This window comes from Anopheles merus, chromosome X (genome assembly GCF_017562075.2).
Source record: "Anopheles merus strain MAF chromosome X, AmerM5.1, whole genome shotgun sequence".
Taxonomy (NCBI): domain Eukaryota; kingdom Metazoa; phylum Arthropoda; class Insecta; order Diptera; family Culicidae; genus Anopheles; species Anopheles merus.
In genome coordinates this window covers 3541866-3557628 of record NC_054081.1, presented here as the reverse complement: position 1 = coordinate 3557628, position 15763 = coordinate 3541866, and the positions used below count along the sequence as shown (strand labels likewise).

At 48.5% G+C, this 15763-nt stretch overlaps 1 protein-coding gene across 1 annotated transcript in view; it reads left to right on the top strand.

Moving 5' to 3' along the window:
* LOC121589398 (irregular chiasm C-roughest protein-like) overlaps positions 1-15763 on the top strand; it is a 200434-nt gene that overhangs the window by 181150 nt on the left and 3521 nt on the right. Inside the window, exons 4-9 of the mRNA XM_041908310.1 lie at positions 2981-3082; positions 12371-12799; positions 12881-13046; positions 13120-13649; positions 14264-14924; positions 15537-15711. Of these exons, the coding sequence (XP_041764244.1) occupies positions 12548-12799; positions 12881-13046; positions 13120-13649; positions 14264-14924; positions 15537-15711 (1784 nt within the window). The 5' untranslated portion in view covers positions 2981-3082; positions 12371-12547. The remainder of the gene's footprint in view (positions 1-2980; positions 3083-12370; positions 12800-12880; positions 13047-13119; positions 13650-14263; positions 14925-15536; positions 15712-15763) is intronic.

Sequence of the window (15763 nt, the reverse complement as noted above, 5' to 3'; positions counted from 1 at the left end):
GGCCTAAAAAATAACGTATAAAGTATATAAGATGTTTATGAAATGATGATGATGATAAGCTCCACCTCTTTATATAAGTGATTTTTTAGACAAATTTCAAAATTGTGGGAATAACTTGCTGGATATGCAAAATACTTTACCGAAGCACACTGAACTCTAAGAATTAATATACTATTTTAATGGCAACTATTAAAACGCTGCTTTATCATCCTATTGGGCAACCTTGGGGCAATGACCGATAACGATTGATTGCAATGCTGTGCCGTATTTAAAAAAAGCTTTAATTTCGTTGATGCGTTAACGTGAATTTTTAATTTAAACCTAATAAACCTACCGCGCCCAGGAAGATTAAAGTTAGCAGCCCCGAAGCTGCCCTTTGTCAACACGTTTTCACCTACCAAAGCCAGACAGCAACAAAAAAAACCTTTATGTAATAAAACTCTTTATTAAAATATTTCCAACACTTCAATATCAAGCTTCCGCCAATTTTGACCTTTTCGCGCGGGCTGCGCACGTTTGCAATGCACTTCCCATCCCGTCCAGATACGCAAGTGGCGGGAACGCGTTGGAACGCGCTCGCAGCTCAGTAACACGACCGATAAAGCGGATGGGCCCTCGCACTCGAGGTGCGCCCATTTCAATCATTGCCAGGGCCGGCTGGTTGCGAGCGAGCGGCCGCACCGACACCGCAAAACAGGTCGGTTGATCGAACCCGAGCCCGAGCGGCGGTGGGGCTCAGCATCGGAGTAAAAATCACAAAACCACCACAACAGTGCCCGTCCCGCTCGCTCCATCGTGCAGGTGCGGAAACGGTGCTGAAAAAGACGGGGAGGGGGGGGTTGTGAGTTTTGCAAGGGGCTGAAAATTGCATGCACAAACGGTTTTCCGAAACGACCCAGCAACAGCGGGCCCTGATGATTATGCGGTGCTAAGCATAGCAGGTCTGCCCGACCCCTCCCCCCCCCCCTACTCGCCCACTGCTGCCCCCGATCGGTGACCACAACAAAAATTGCTGATTTCAACCAATTTTCCACCAACGGTCTGCACCCGGCGGGCGGGCGTACACCTTACCATTTCGCCCGTGGTTTGTGTGGCAAATCGACACATCATAGTAAAAGGGTGGGCAAAGCGAGCAGGAAAGAGGGTGGGAGAGGCAAAAGCAAAAAAAGAGCACACACACACACACACGCACCCACAGGGTTATCATCATACAGCCGATGATAACTTGGCGCAAAAGTGTTGATTCGGACGAGAAACACGCGTGCATTTTTTATCGACACTGCCCCGCCAATTCGTACGTACCTGTGGCGAATGGGGTCGTCGCACGTACCACACTACACTTCATCGGTCGAGTCTGTGTTTTTTTAGAGCGTATGTGTGTGTGTGTGTATGCTATAATCGATACTCACACTCACCACCCATCATCATCACGCACCGCACGACCGCCGACCCTTGCGTGTGTAGCAAACCGAAACCGAGTGCAAAATGCACTGAATGTGTGAGTGTGCGTGCGGTGCCATTGATTCCGATCAATCTCTATCATCGCGCCACGTACCATTTTGTGGTGATGGTGGTGGTGGTGGTGGTGGAGGAGAAGAAAAGTGTCGGGAAATTGGTACAGAAATTTATTGCTCTACTCAAACGTGCACATACACACGCTCAGAGGCGCTCCAGAGACAGACAGTGCGAGCAGTGAGGGTGAAACCGATTCGTGCAGTTGGCGGTTTTGAGCCCTTCCCTTCCCGATTCGCTGCTTCGGCGGTGCCGCGATGGACAGATTTAATATTAATTTCAAACCACTAGCGGATCCTGCACTCTTGAAGAGCCTGTGCCGTCCATTGTCGACCGAGAAGGTGGTTGAGATTTACCACACCACGATTATTTCGACTCGACGGCATTTGTCCTTTTGAACATGACTTTGTCGACTCCTCTTCCATGTTTCTTACATGTATTTTACAATACTTCAAATAGAGGACTTTCAAACGACAGCACTGACTGTTATCCACAATGTTTCATATCGTTGTCCAGTGTTTTTCGAAAGTTTTAAAGTTGTCTGCTTTCCCCTAATATGTCTTGAAGAGAGCCCTAGATGTAGTGCCCTTAATCTCCTAAGGGTGCGGCTTGGATACGATTGACCTGTATACTGTGTCTTAATTCTCTCTCTTTCTCTCTTAATACACTGAGCTGCTTCATGATGATTTTGAACCATGCGGAGCAGCTGCAACCATTCCCAAACGTATACCCACGTTATCATTAGACTGATTGTCACAAATAGAACTGACCACATGAAACACTCACAAGTAGCTGGCAACAAACCATTGCGTTTTTACTGAATTTATAGTACACAAAATTGTCCACCGCAAGCGTCCTGTAATCAAATTTCACGAAGGATTCGTTATCCATGATGCCACACACCTACATTCAATACCGCAGTGTGTCGTTTGACCCTTGACTTAGCTTTGTCAGCAGTGTATAAGGATGTCATTATTCTCGTGACAACAAAATACAACCGTAAATAAACTGCTCGAAAACTGCTCGAACACTGTTTCAATGTAGTATACTGCGGGGGTTTTGGTAAGAATTTATGTAAGTGCTGTTAGACTCTTCTAATGCTGGTATAAAAAACTGCTCGAAAACTACTCGAAAAATGTTTTAATGTAGCATACTGCGAGAGTTTTGTTAAGAATTTACGTGAATATCATTTTCCTCATCAAAATAAACGAATAAAGCTTTTTTAAAACTGCTCGAATACTACTCGAATCCTTCAACGATAACCATCGACACGATTAGTCTTTTAATGTTTGATCTGCCAGGGCAACAAATTGTGCAATAACGTTCTCCACGAAACGCATTCTAGTTAAGCAGAGAACAAATGCCCTTTTCAACAGCAGGAGCAGCAGCAGCAGCAGCAGCAGCAGCAACAACCAACTACTTCCTTTTGACTTCACTTTCAACCGTTTCTCTCAACTTCTATCCCAAGCCTGCCGCATCAATCAAACCCGACGCAATGCTTCCGTGCGGAACGTTCCAGTGCCGTAGTTCGCCCCGAATGCGCCAACCAGCCAGCATGCAACATGCGTGAGTGAGTTCCCAAAGTTCCGTCAGCTTGCCCAAGTTCCAAAAAAAAAAAAACGGCCCACGCGTCCATCGTACGGCGGCTGTAGGTGGCCCGTCAGCCACAATCAAACGTGATGCCCGGCTCTGTGTTTGAACATTCTTCGTCACTCCTCCTCCTTCACACCCCCCCCCCCCCCCCCCCAAAACACGTGCACTCTGTGTAATGCATCGCAGGCACTCGAAATCGAAGCACCGAGCGAAAGGATGCTGGTGTGGTTACAACAAAGCGTACCGCCACCAGCACCACCACCCATCGGCTCATCATTGCATTCGGTAAAATGGATTGGTAAACCGTTTTGCTCGCACCAGTGCCAGTGCAGCGTAAAATTGTTTGAAAATTATCTACCCACTCACGTGCACGAGTGGGTCGGTTGGGCCAGTACTTTTGCTGCAGCAATAATCTCGCCGCGCCGGCAGGCCACCCGTGTTTGTGCACTGCCTTTTTGCTGCCTCCAGCACCCTCCCAAACGGGCGGCCTGCAAGCGCCGGCAGAAAAGGTTCATTAGAAAGTTCAAACCTAATTACATCGAACCGGCTCTGGCTATGTGCCTGTGCGTCTGTGGCTGTGTGCAAGGCGAACTGTCAACCGCCCAGCACATATGTGGGAGGGTGTGGGCAAGGAAAAGTTGCAACCCATGCGCTGGCTCCGGTTGGCATTACAGAAATCAATTAAAATAATACATGTTCATCAGATTAAATTTAATGCCTGTTTTGCTCGACCAAACAAAAACCACGCCCCAACACACAGACACACACCGGCCCTGGAAAGATGTCTTTTTGCTGCAGTGAAGAGAAGACACTAGCAAGGTACACATACACACAGCAACATAGGAGAGAAGCGGGTCAGTCCTGCAGGTTAGGGGCAACTAGGTAAGCAAACGGTATCGACCAATGTTTGCCTTTCCCTGGGCGGAAATATTTAATGCCTGTTTGTGTGTGTGTGTGTGTGTGGGTATGTGTGTCTGGTTGCAGAATGTTGTTCGTCAATAGGCGATGGGCAACGGCAGCGGATCGGGGAAATCACCTGTCCGAAACAAACATCCCACCAGCCTACCAGTCTTCTAGACGTCTTCGCCCACCACGAAAGACGGTCGGAGCGAGAACGCCGGACGCTCTAAACACACGCACGATAATAACGTGCCGTCGATTTCGTCTTTATCATCATCATTACAGCCATCCTCATTAGTGCCGTTTGTTGGCAATTTCGAACACCATACACACACACACACAAACACACACCCACACTGTAGAAAAGAAAACGCGACACAGACACACTCGGCAGCCGAGCCACAGCACTGTTTGCACCGCGCGTTGTGGGTGATTTTGTTTCACTGTTTTGCTTCGATAAATTCCAAGAATAGCTCTCGTCTAGCGCTCGCCGTGGCGGAATGATCCGGTTCGAAGGACCGAAAGCACCGCCGGGTTGAATCGCTTCGCTGCACAGCCACGGACCCGGTTGGACCGGCAAGCACGGCCGAGAGACACACAGGGATCGAGTAAACAATACCTGAGCATGATTGTTGCCCTTGCTTCTCTATGTTCTTTTTTTCTCTTCAAACACACACACACAGCCACGTGCTTGGTTGGTTGAAATCAAACGAAAAGATTCGCAATCGCATTTGAGAGAATGCAGCTCCGCAGCTTCGGATTGCTTTGCTCGGATCATCCGGATAAATAGCTGATTCCGCATAGAGCTCAGCGGCGAAAACCAGGCAAATCGCTGCAACGGTGTTGCACAGGGGGAAAAGAAGCCGGAAAGCAAGGTGCCGGCTAGACTAGCGAGCAAATCATGAAGCTATTTAAATGGCAATTTTAGCCCACCCGGACGCCCACAAACGACGGCTTCCTTGGGACGAATCAGCTAATAAAGTGGGCATTTAAAGAGAGTGGTTCTCAAAAGAGCGTGAGGAAATAGGTGAACGCAATTATGTCACCATCAAACCTAACTCAATTTCCATAACATTGAAAACAGGCTTTGAGCATTGGGGAAGAATTACACAAAAAAATGAATTAATCAAAATTGAAAAAAAATCACAGCTCAACAAATTAAACAAAATCAATTTTCTTGATATGGTATCGCAACCCCAAAGTATATTCACGATTGACAGCAGTCCATAAATTACGTAACGTTACGCACACAGATGGAAGATAATCAAGCATTACGGTGGATTGAGTAGATGTGGACATTTTGTTACCCCGAGTAGGCGTTGAGGTCAATTATTCTCATTTTTTGGTGTTTCGTTTTCTATGGACGGAACCTGAAATTGTAACTCGAATGATTTATTTGCTCCATTGAATGCTTGATTAAGTCGATACACCTAAGAGTTGTGTCTACATCTGCCCCGGATATGTTACTCCGATGAAGCTGCCTCTAAATCTAATCCTGTTCTTGCTCCTAAACAAAATCCTGATCCTGGTGGTAGCAAATGTACGTATTCAGACGTAGATTTCTTCTAAATTGCTAATTACAATTCGTTTTGTACCATTATGTTAATTAAAATCGTTATTTTAATCTCTTGAATTAATGAAACAACATCTGACGATAAAAATGTTATCTTCTGTATAAAAATGTCAACTCCGTTGATTATTTCAAACCACTCGATAACAAAAACGCACCATCAGTTTTACACTGATAGCTACATCGAGCGATGCATCATACTAATCTTTGTCGTTTGTAGTATTTCAATTTCGGAAAATCGTCCTACAAAAATTACCATACTTTTTGCGCACCGTGGCAAGTTTCCCGAGGCCAACAACAACCAAAAAAAAACCACACCCGAGGGAAAAAAAACTCCCCACCCATCGCACGGTGCTACTCCCTTCTTCACGCGGGTTGTCGTACGATTCTTCACACACAAAAATGATTGATTGTTCCTAAAACATTAGCCCGCCCGATGATAAGGCAAAAGTGGAAAAGTATTTTCGCACGCCGGGATTTTGCTTTTTTCCTTTTTTCTCTCTCTTTCTCTGCAATTCTCCCTTTTTTTTTTTTGGAGGAATTCCAAATGAGGAAGAAGGTACGCCCATATCCCACCACCCATGGAGCGCCCGGTGGGTATGGAGCTTGGCAAAAATTACACCACACCGCGCCAGTCGCAAACGAAAACAACAGCGCACAGCAAAAGGCGTTCGAATGGTGGCGCTCGCAAACAAAAAACGCGAATTATTCTCCCACCCCGGGGACAAACGCCTCAAAACCCCAAGCCATCTGCTACCCATTTTGAGCGTGTGTGTGTGTGTGTGTGTGTGTGCGTGTGTTAGTGAGCAAGGTCGAAAATAGGACTTCTTTCTCTCGGCTTCCGTGAACTTGTGCGAATCTTTCCGCTTTTGTTTTAAACACAACGAACCAACCAACGACAGCAAAAAAAAAAACATTCGTCATAAAACTCGCGGCTCGCCTAGCAGGCAATCTAGTAGCCCCAAACCTCCCTCCCAAATCCTTCGGGGCGTTCGGGTACCAAAAACGGAGCGGCCCGCCAGGAGTGATTTGTTTGGTCGGCGTCGACGTGTACAAACAGCAAAAACACACCATGATGACTAAATAATGTGTGTTTAATCTCCGAAAACTGAGTGAGAACATCATTTGTGTGTTATGGCTTCTCTTTTGAGCTCCTCCCGCGGTCCTCATCCCATCCCAAGCAGCTCGTTTTCGGCAAAGCAGTGTCGGTTTTGCGTGAGGTTTTTTTTCGTTGTTTTGTTTTTATTCGACTGTTTGTCGCTTGCTGCTGGTTCCACCGTTGAGTTGTGATTTGTCGTCGCCATAATGTAAAGACACAGGAGCAATACACACACACACAATTGAAAAACACACCCAACGCCTTCCGAAGAGAGCGGCACGACGCAGGCACGAGCCGGCAAGGATCGTTCATAATGAAATAAACAAAACGCTTAATGGCTTTTCGGCACAATCTCCCGGCGACATGCAGATTAGCCGCGGATTTTCGGGGCCACAAAATTGTTTGGGAAGGCGCCGAGCAAGCAGCAGCACAACCAGGAACGACCAGCAGGAAGAAGAACAAAATGGCCCTCGCGGAGTGAAGTTTTCGCAGGGTTTTTGAAGCTCCAAATTGAAGGATGCAAAATTGTGCCAAAAAAAAAAACAACACTCAAACTGACAACGGTCCCCCATCGATGACAGCGGACGCAGTGTGCGTGTGGACTTAATGGTGTCCACTGCTGCCTGTGCTTTTTTAGTTTAATTCACAGTGCAAATGTGGCCACCGATCGAAGCATCAGGCAACCTGGGCAAGGTAGCAAGGTTGGTGGGAATTATTGAGTAGGCAGTGCTGCCAGCCCCGGGTTGCGCTACATCACGTAACCCCCGGGGCAGCAAAGCCGAACCGGGACGGGCAATCATGATTATACCCGCCCGCTTTCCACTGCCCGCTGTAGGCTTATGAATTTGACATTAGCGTAACAAGCTCGCGTCCGGGCGTTTGCTGGCAGGCAGCACTGGGGCAGCCTCGGGAAAGAATGATGACGATACCGAACGATGGTTCGGGACGCCGGAGCAGATTGCCGCGCTGGAGCTGGTGCCCTCTAATAAAAATGCTCACACGGTTCCTCCGCCTGTCGGCCGCCCACACTAAAGCAGCAGTAGCAAAAAGAAACCCTCTCTCCCCCTCCCCCCACACATACACTCACAACCCAGGGGGTGATAAAAATAATAATAATTCCAAAGACGCTTACGAGTCCCAGGTGGCTCGTTAGAACTTATTTATGGTTTTGAAAATACACGTTTACGGCACATTATTTCTTGCGACAGTGCAGTGCTGCTGCTGCTGCTGCTGCAGTGCTGCTCGCTCGCTGTGTGTGCGCGCGGCAGGCTTTTGCCGGCGATGGTTTCACTAGTTTCCTCGCCCACCCCACCAGCAGCTCCGGCGGTTGCTTGCTTCGAGCGCGCGCCAGCCCCGGCAGCGTAATCAGCGAGAGCGAGGCGACAAAACACGGCCGCTCAAACGATAAGAACCGACCGTGCCCCGTCGAAAAAAAAAAAAAAGGTAAACCTATCGACCTGCCAGCCCACTGCCCCATCCACCACGGCAGCTCGGAAGCTGACAAGTTAAGCGGGTCGTTTATAGTACCGTATAAAACTTATGGAATATTCAGGACCTGCGAGACGGTGTGCCTGCGCTCGGGCCGCTCGTGGAATTGACATTACCGTCAGCCTCCATCGGACCTCCATTCCAGGGGAAGGGGGGAAGGGAGTTAAGTTAAGACGTGCAGCTAATGCCGCAGCCTTTCTTTCGAGCCGGCCCGACCCCCGGTTCGCCGGCATCTTCTTGGGGGCCGGAGCCGTTTTGGCGAGCAACGTGTTCGCGCGTCCAGCTCGTTCGCTCCCGTGTCTTCCGCCTTTCGCGCTGATCGCCCTCATTTGTCGCCCGCTGCGACTGATAACGGTTCTTTTGTTCTGCATATGGTACACACACACAGCTCACGAACGGGCGAGCGCAAACAACCGCACCGATGGATGGCGGAAAGGTGTTGACTAATAACGGCACCGGGTGAGGTGAGCGTGGAAACTACCGTCTTCATCTTTCGGTAGACGTTATGCAGCTGCAAAGTTTTGCTTGGTGTAGCTGTGTGTGTGTGCGGACTTTCTTAGTCGATACTGCCTTGCATATTTTTTTGTTACATTATTTTGTTTTCCCCGAAAGTTTACTTACCATTGTCATCAATAACGCAAAGCCATTATTGACAGTACTGCTCGCCAAAGTAACAGTTGTGGCGCGAGCCAGCGCACTAGACACATTATTTGTGAAGCTGATCGGAAGCTTTTAGCAAATTTGAACTACCAGAGGGAGGGGATGATGAATGGGGAGCGTTTTTGTTTACGCTTTGGCAAGATATCTTGCTTCATTGCAAGACGTTGGCACTTTACCTAGCTAGCAAGGAAACTGTTCCTGAAGACGAGTTAAACACCGCTGAGAAATTCAAAAATGTTCTATCGAGACATAAACATATCTCTGAGGAGTAATCAATAAATATTTTCCTAAGCAATTGTGTTATTTATTTATTTATCTTGCCCTAAAATGTCAATCTATATTCTCAATCTGCAGATGCGTTGGTGTTAACTATATAGTGTTATTTGAATATGACCTCTCAATTGATACTCATATTAATATGACAGCTTCAACTTGAACTTTGACTGCTTAATAGTGAATCGAAATTGAAAAACAAATGTACGAGAAATGTACGATTCAAAATAGTCAATTCTACTGGCCCCAAATTTAAATTCAATGTTTGCCATACATTAAACTTTATTCTAACACAGCGCTTCAAACATTTTGCACTCTACATATTTCTAGTAATCAATGTCAATGTTTTGTAAATTTAATCAGCGTTACATGTCATTTGACTGGCACCACCTACGAGACTCTGTTGATCCGTCTTGTACACTGCCTTTAACCTGCTCTTTGAATACTGAATAAGAACCTCTCTGAAGTGAATCCTCTCTAATTTGATACCTCTCCAATTTGAAAATCCTCTCTTATTAGAACATTGTCCACAATCCCTTGATTTCCAGTACATTTTTGTCCCTCTAATTTGAAAAACCTCTGAAATCTGTATCCCTCTTATTTTTGTATGTTCTGTCTCTTTCTTGTTTTTATGGACCTTTCATTCAACCTCTTCAACCTCAACCTCTGTAATCTGGAAACCCCTCTTATTCGACAGTCCCATCGCCTCTCAAATAAAAGAGAGTTGACTGTAGTTATTTAAATTCAAGTTTTAATTCAGTAATAAGGCCGCTTGTTTGGCCAATCACTAAAACATGCCTTCTTTACAGAACATACAGGATATACAGATGCATTGTTACTCTTTGCGCTAATATTCATCCTTACTTATCTGCTTGCTAAGTATGTAATGTTTATTTAATGTTCACGAGGATTTTATGTCTGCTTGACTCAGCTTGTTTCCTATCTGCTGACGACCTTACTTACTTGGGTCTTGGCCTGCCTCAGGAGTGTCCAAAACCGCTCACAGTCTCGCGCCTTCTTCTGCCAATCCGTCATCTAGGCCTTGATGGCAGAATCTCGTATAGCTCGTCATTATAGCGGCGCCTCCATTGTCCTTCCACACATACGGAGCCAACTATCCTTCTGATCTTCTTTCTCTCAAACGTGGCTAAGAGGGTTTCGTCAAATTTGGACAGTGTCCGAAGTCTCAGAGGTGTATGTGAGTACCAGTGCTTTATAGACCCAGGTGCTATATATGTTTTTTGAGGTGAACTTATCAGGCTGTCGTTACTGACCTTTGACCCGAGATAGGTGCATTCTGTGACGAGTTCAAAATTGTGCTCACCTATCTGTACGTCACACCTACCTCAGTTTTAATTTATTGTTGGTAGGGTCACTGATGTGACCACCATCAGTTTGGTCTTTGTCTCGTTTATCTGCAATCCGAGCTTCTCTGCCGCCTGCTCTATGCCTTGGTGACTTCTGATACATAGGAGAGCCGTAGACCAATGATGTTTATATCATCAGCGTATGCCAGGATCTGGGTTAACTTATTGTAGATAGTTCTTCAAGTATCCCCTCTCTTACGCCAAGTTCAATAGATGACCCAAGGAAAGAGCTGGCGCAAACCTTTGGTGGTCGCAAAAGGTCCTTAAAGTTAAAGGTCAGAGTCATTCTAACTAGCCTTATCAGTTTGGCCGAGATTCCAAAAGAGCTCATAGCGTCGCACAGTTTAACCCTGGCTATGCCATCATATGCGACTTTGAAGCTGTATTCTGCCATCTTCTCAGAGATGTGCCGCATGGTTTCGTTCCGTAATCCTCTTTAATAGTTTCTGTCCATCTCCTCGACGTCAGGGACAAGACGAACCTGAAGGATCAGGGCTAGTATGTTATAGGCGGTATCCAACGCCGTAATACCTCTGTATTTCTTGGAGTACATGTTTAGCGATCTAAAATACTTTTCAGACTTTAAGTTTAGCTCCAAGCTGGAGTACTTCTTTGCGGACATTTGTTGAAGGTGAGCTGCTTTGAAAGTTGTACTAAAGTTTTTGTTTAACGTTACAAAAAAAATCAAACACCATATGTTTGCGATGCGTTCGGCAATATTAAAACACAACAGCGTACTCGTAGGGTTGACTCAATCATTAGCCAGTCACAGTAGATCCTGGCAGCAAAACGTGGCAGAGCGAATGGTTTAAAAAAGTAAGCTCCGAACGAGGGCGTGATGGCTTAAGTCCAGCAAAAAGCAGTGCAGTGCTAAAAGAAATACTCAAAACCACACAAACACACCCGATGCAGGGCATAGTTTGCCCCTGCTTTCATTGGGTAGCAGCATTTCCTTCCCATTGCGCCCGCAAAAGCTCTCCACGGCACTTCATCAACGGCAACCAAATACTGTGCCCGCGTTTGAAGTGCGTGTGTTTTTTTATTATTATTATTCCTCTTCTCCACCTGCTATTGAACCGTACACTAAGTGCAAAACACTTGCCACAGACTCCAAAGCGGATGGGCAGCGAGAGTGTATGTTTTTGTCTCTTTTTTCTGTGTCCGTGCAGCAGCATAAACGTTAGCTTTGACGCCTAAAACACCCTCCCTCACACGTGGAGCACTAGATGCTAAAAATATATTCCAACCGTTGAGCTTCTTAAAAAACATTCCCAACTTCAGCGCCCCACCCAAGTGCAACAGTGCAACGGATGCTGGTATAAATCGCACCCGAAGCACCTCTGCCAAGTGCTCGAACCGTCCAATGGTACCGCCCGCGTGTGCATGCTGATTTTCCTTCGCTTCCATCGCTTTTTTGCGATTAAAGAGGGCATGAAATTTCCGCCGGCACTGAAGAGATTCAAGGCGGGGGGGGGGGGGGGGGGGGAAATGCAACCAATGGAAAGAGAGAGAGCGAGAAACTAATATTTATTTAATTTCTTGCAAAACCGGTCCCACAATAATACTAGCCAGCGCGTGCACACACCTGAAAAGAGGGATGGGAGTCCGTTCGTCGCAGTGGGAAATTGCAATCGAACGCAATCGAATGCGGTTACGAGCTGAAATATTCATTGCAACGCGCATGCTACCGGACTCTGTATGTGTGTGTGTGTGTGTGTGTGTGTGTGTGGTGAGCTGGCAATAACAACACTTGATTCGGCACGAGGGTTTATTTAAGCGCGTTTGGGTTTCTTTCTGTTTTTCCTCTGATTGAGTTTCCCGTGAAGCGTTTTTTTTTTCCGTGCGGACTGAAGCTTTGTTTAGCCGGCAAATCCAGCGCCAACGCTAATGCCTCGCCTTTCCTTGCAGCGCTCCCGCTACCAGGCGACGAACCCTTTGTTTTGCGGCGGCGGCGGCAGCAGCGAATGCTTAAGATGACTAGCGACGCGCACCGGACTTTCGGCAGCAGAGCGCTACAGGAACGGTTCGGTTAAGCAGGTTTGCCATTCACTCATCTTGCCGCTGCACCGCACCGTGCTGACGACGATGCTGCGGGCGCTGAACGGTCAGCGGACGACGAGGTCGCGGCTAGCGGCCGTCACCGCGTCACCCTATCCGATCTTCTACCTGTTTCTGCTGCTGCGGGTTGGCGGCGGGGCGAAGGTGTCACCGGCGGCCGGCAGTGGGAGCCGCCAGCTGGAGCAGCGCTTCGCCATGGAGCCGCAGGACCAGACCGCTATCGTCGGGTCGCGCGTCACCCTGCCCTGCCGGGTGGTGAACAAGTCCGGCCAGCTGCAGGTAAGCAGGGGCGAAGAGGCGCCTTTCCTTCGCATTGGGAAAAAATAACCAAAAACACCTCCCCCACTCTCTCCCTCACAGTGGACCAAGGACGATTTCGGGCTCGGGACGCACCGGAACCTGAGCGGCTTCGAGCGGTACACGATGGTGGGCAGCGACGAGGAGGGCGACTTTTCGCTCGACATCTCGCCCGTGATGCTGGACGACGATGCCAAGTACCAGTGTCAGGTGGGACCGGGCCGGGGCGGTAAGTAGACACGCTGGTGCCTCCATTTGCCACGCAACCATCCAATCCGCTCCCTTGCCTCCCTCGCATGCAGGAACGCCGGGCATTCGGTCGCGCTTTGCCAAGCTGACCGTGCTGGTGCCGCCGGAAGCGCCCAAGATTGTGCAGGGCGACTTCATGGTCACGACCGAGGACCGGGAGATAGAGCTGGAGTGCGTGTCGGTCGGCGGCAAGCCGGCGGCCGAAATTACCTGGATCGACGGACTGGGCACCGTGCTGACGAGGGGCATCGAGTACATGAAGGAGCCGCTGCGCGACGCCCGCCGCTACACCGCCAAATCGATCCTGAAGCTGACGCCGAAGAAGGAGCACCACAACACGACGTTCACCTGCCAGGCGCAGAACACGGCCGACCGGACGTACCGGTCGGTGCGGCTGAAGCTGGAGGTGAAGTACGCGCCCAAGGTGAAGATTGCCGTGATCGGGGGCGCACTGAACGGGGGCCGCATACTCGAGGGCACGGAGGTGCGGCTGTCGTGCCGGGCGGACGCTAACCCGCCCGACGTTACGTACCGCTGGTTCGTAGGCGAGGAGCTGTCGGACGGCAGTCACGCATCCGAGTTGGTAAGTTTTTTTACTGGAGGACTTTAGAATTGTGCTTTAACTTAATGGTCGGAGGATCTGATTCAGATTCACGAATCTCAATGAATCTTTGAAATGATTCAGTGAATCTGAATTTCGGTGAAAGGATTCGCGACTCTCAAAATTCTGAAATCTCAAAAGATGCATACATCTCTGAAGATTCAGGTATTTCCAAACATGTTTGAGTCTCTAAAGAGTAATAGTTCTGTAAAGATTCAGGAATCTCTAGGAATTCGTGAATCTCAAAAGATTCGTAGAGCTGGAGGTTCTTGGCGTAACGACCTATGTGGTCATGGCAGCCTGAAGTCATGACAGCGCGAGACTTAGCGACTACCAAGCATCCGGATGATCAGACCTGGCAACGGGAGAGTCGGTCCATGCGAGGATACAACCCTCCACCCGATGCCCGAATTTGAGAGATCAGAATTTCAGCGATTCTCAAAGATTCATCATTCTTCAGAGATTCATAAATCTTCGATAAATATTTCAAATCACTCATTGCTGAAGATTCGTCTTAGTTTCAATCTTAACAAGCTATTCATAAAATACAACCATACCTTAACTCACTGTGCCGTTTCCGGCCTCCCTTTACGCAGCTGATAGCGAACATCTCGCGCAAGTACCACGGCACCACGGTCCGGTGCGAGGTGCGCAATGCGGTCGGGAAGAGCGAGGAAAGCGTCACGCTCGACATAAGCTACGGGCCGAGCTTCCGGGCGCCGCCCCAGTCGGTCGAGGCGGACCCGGACACGACCGTCACGCTCGGCTGCGACGTGGACGGCAATCCCGCACCGGACGTGCTGTGGATACACGAGCCGTCCGACCAGGTCGTGTCGAGTGCGGCGAACGTAACGCTCGTCGTAACGCCGGCCACCGCCGGCCGGTACTACTGCAAGGCGAGCGTGCAGGGCTTCGCCGAGGTGGAGGCGGACGCGACGGTGTATCTGCGCGGGCCGCCGGCCATCAGCTCGCCGCGCCAGCAGTACGGAGCGGTGCACGACAGTGCGCAGCTCGAGTGTGTGGCCCTGTCGATACCGAAGCCCCGGCACGTGCTGTGGTCGTTCAATGGGCGCGAGATCAACGTGAGCGCCGAGCCGAACGCGGCCGAGTACCGCGCACTGGACAGCCCGATCCCGAACGGGGTGCGGTCGACGCTCATCATACACCACTGCCAGCGGGAACACTTCGGCCGGTACAACTGCACCGTTGTGAACGACTACGGTATCGACTATCTGGAAATTGAGTTCGTCTCCAAAGGTAAGGTCCTCGCTCTCTCTCTCTCTTTGTCTCTTTCAGAGTCCTCTCAATCTAATACAGCTGAGATATGTCTTGTGTTGCTATGACAGATTATGACAAAGTGCTAGACCTATTAATTGACAGCGAAGGAATTAAACTTCCTCTATTCAAGCGCAATGTGCGCAATATGACATCATAGTGAAATGATATAGATAGATAGGCTTTGATGGGTAGGTGTTAAGCATGACATCACCTCGAGGACATTAGTTTGGAGTTTGGAGCGATGCAGAAACTAGGCCTTAAGTCAATAAGGGTCATCATATATATGACTAGAGCAATCATAACTGCGTTTGATGCCAATTTTTGACTAAATATCCTTAGAGTCCTTAGAGCTGCAAACAGAACACCTGACTATGTGTTATAGATATAAGATATAAGAGTTTTACAGTACAGGCCGCTCACTGTGAGTAAGTCTCAGCTTAACATAATTAGAGCCTGTAGTGCGAAATGTGAGGTTATAAAAGCCAAACTGAGAAGTAAAAGCATCCTCAGAAGTAGACCATTCCAAATTCTGAGCTATATATATTATCTTGAACAGCTTATTTGACTTCTTCCACCCCTTCTTCTAAACAGAGCCAAACCTGCTGCCCGTGATCGTGCTCGGCTCGCTCGGAGGCATCACCATACTGATCATTCTCGTCGTCATTGCGATCTGCCTGTGCAGCCGGCGTAACAGAAAGAAGCATCTGCCGCCGGCCGATGTCATACCGAAGGTAAGAGTCCGCGCAAATAGTCCTGTGCTCGATCAGTTCAAGCCCAGAGATATGAAACTGCTTCACTCATTTTCTTCCTCTGCCCCC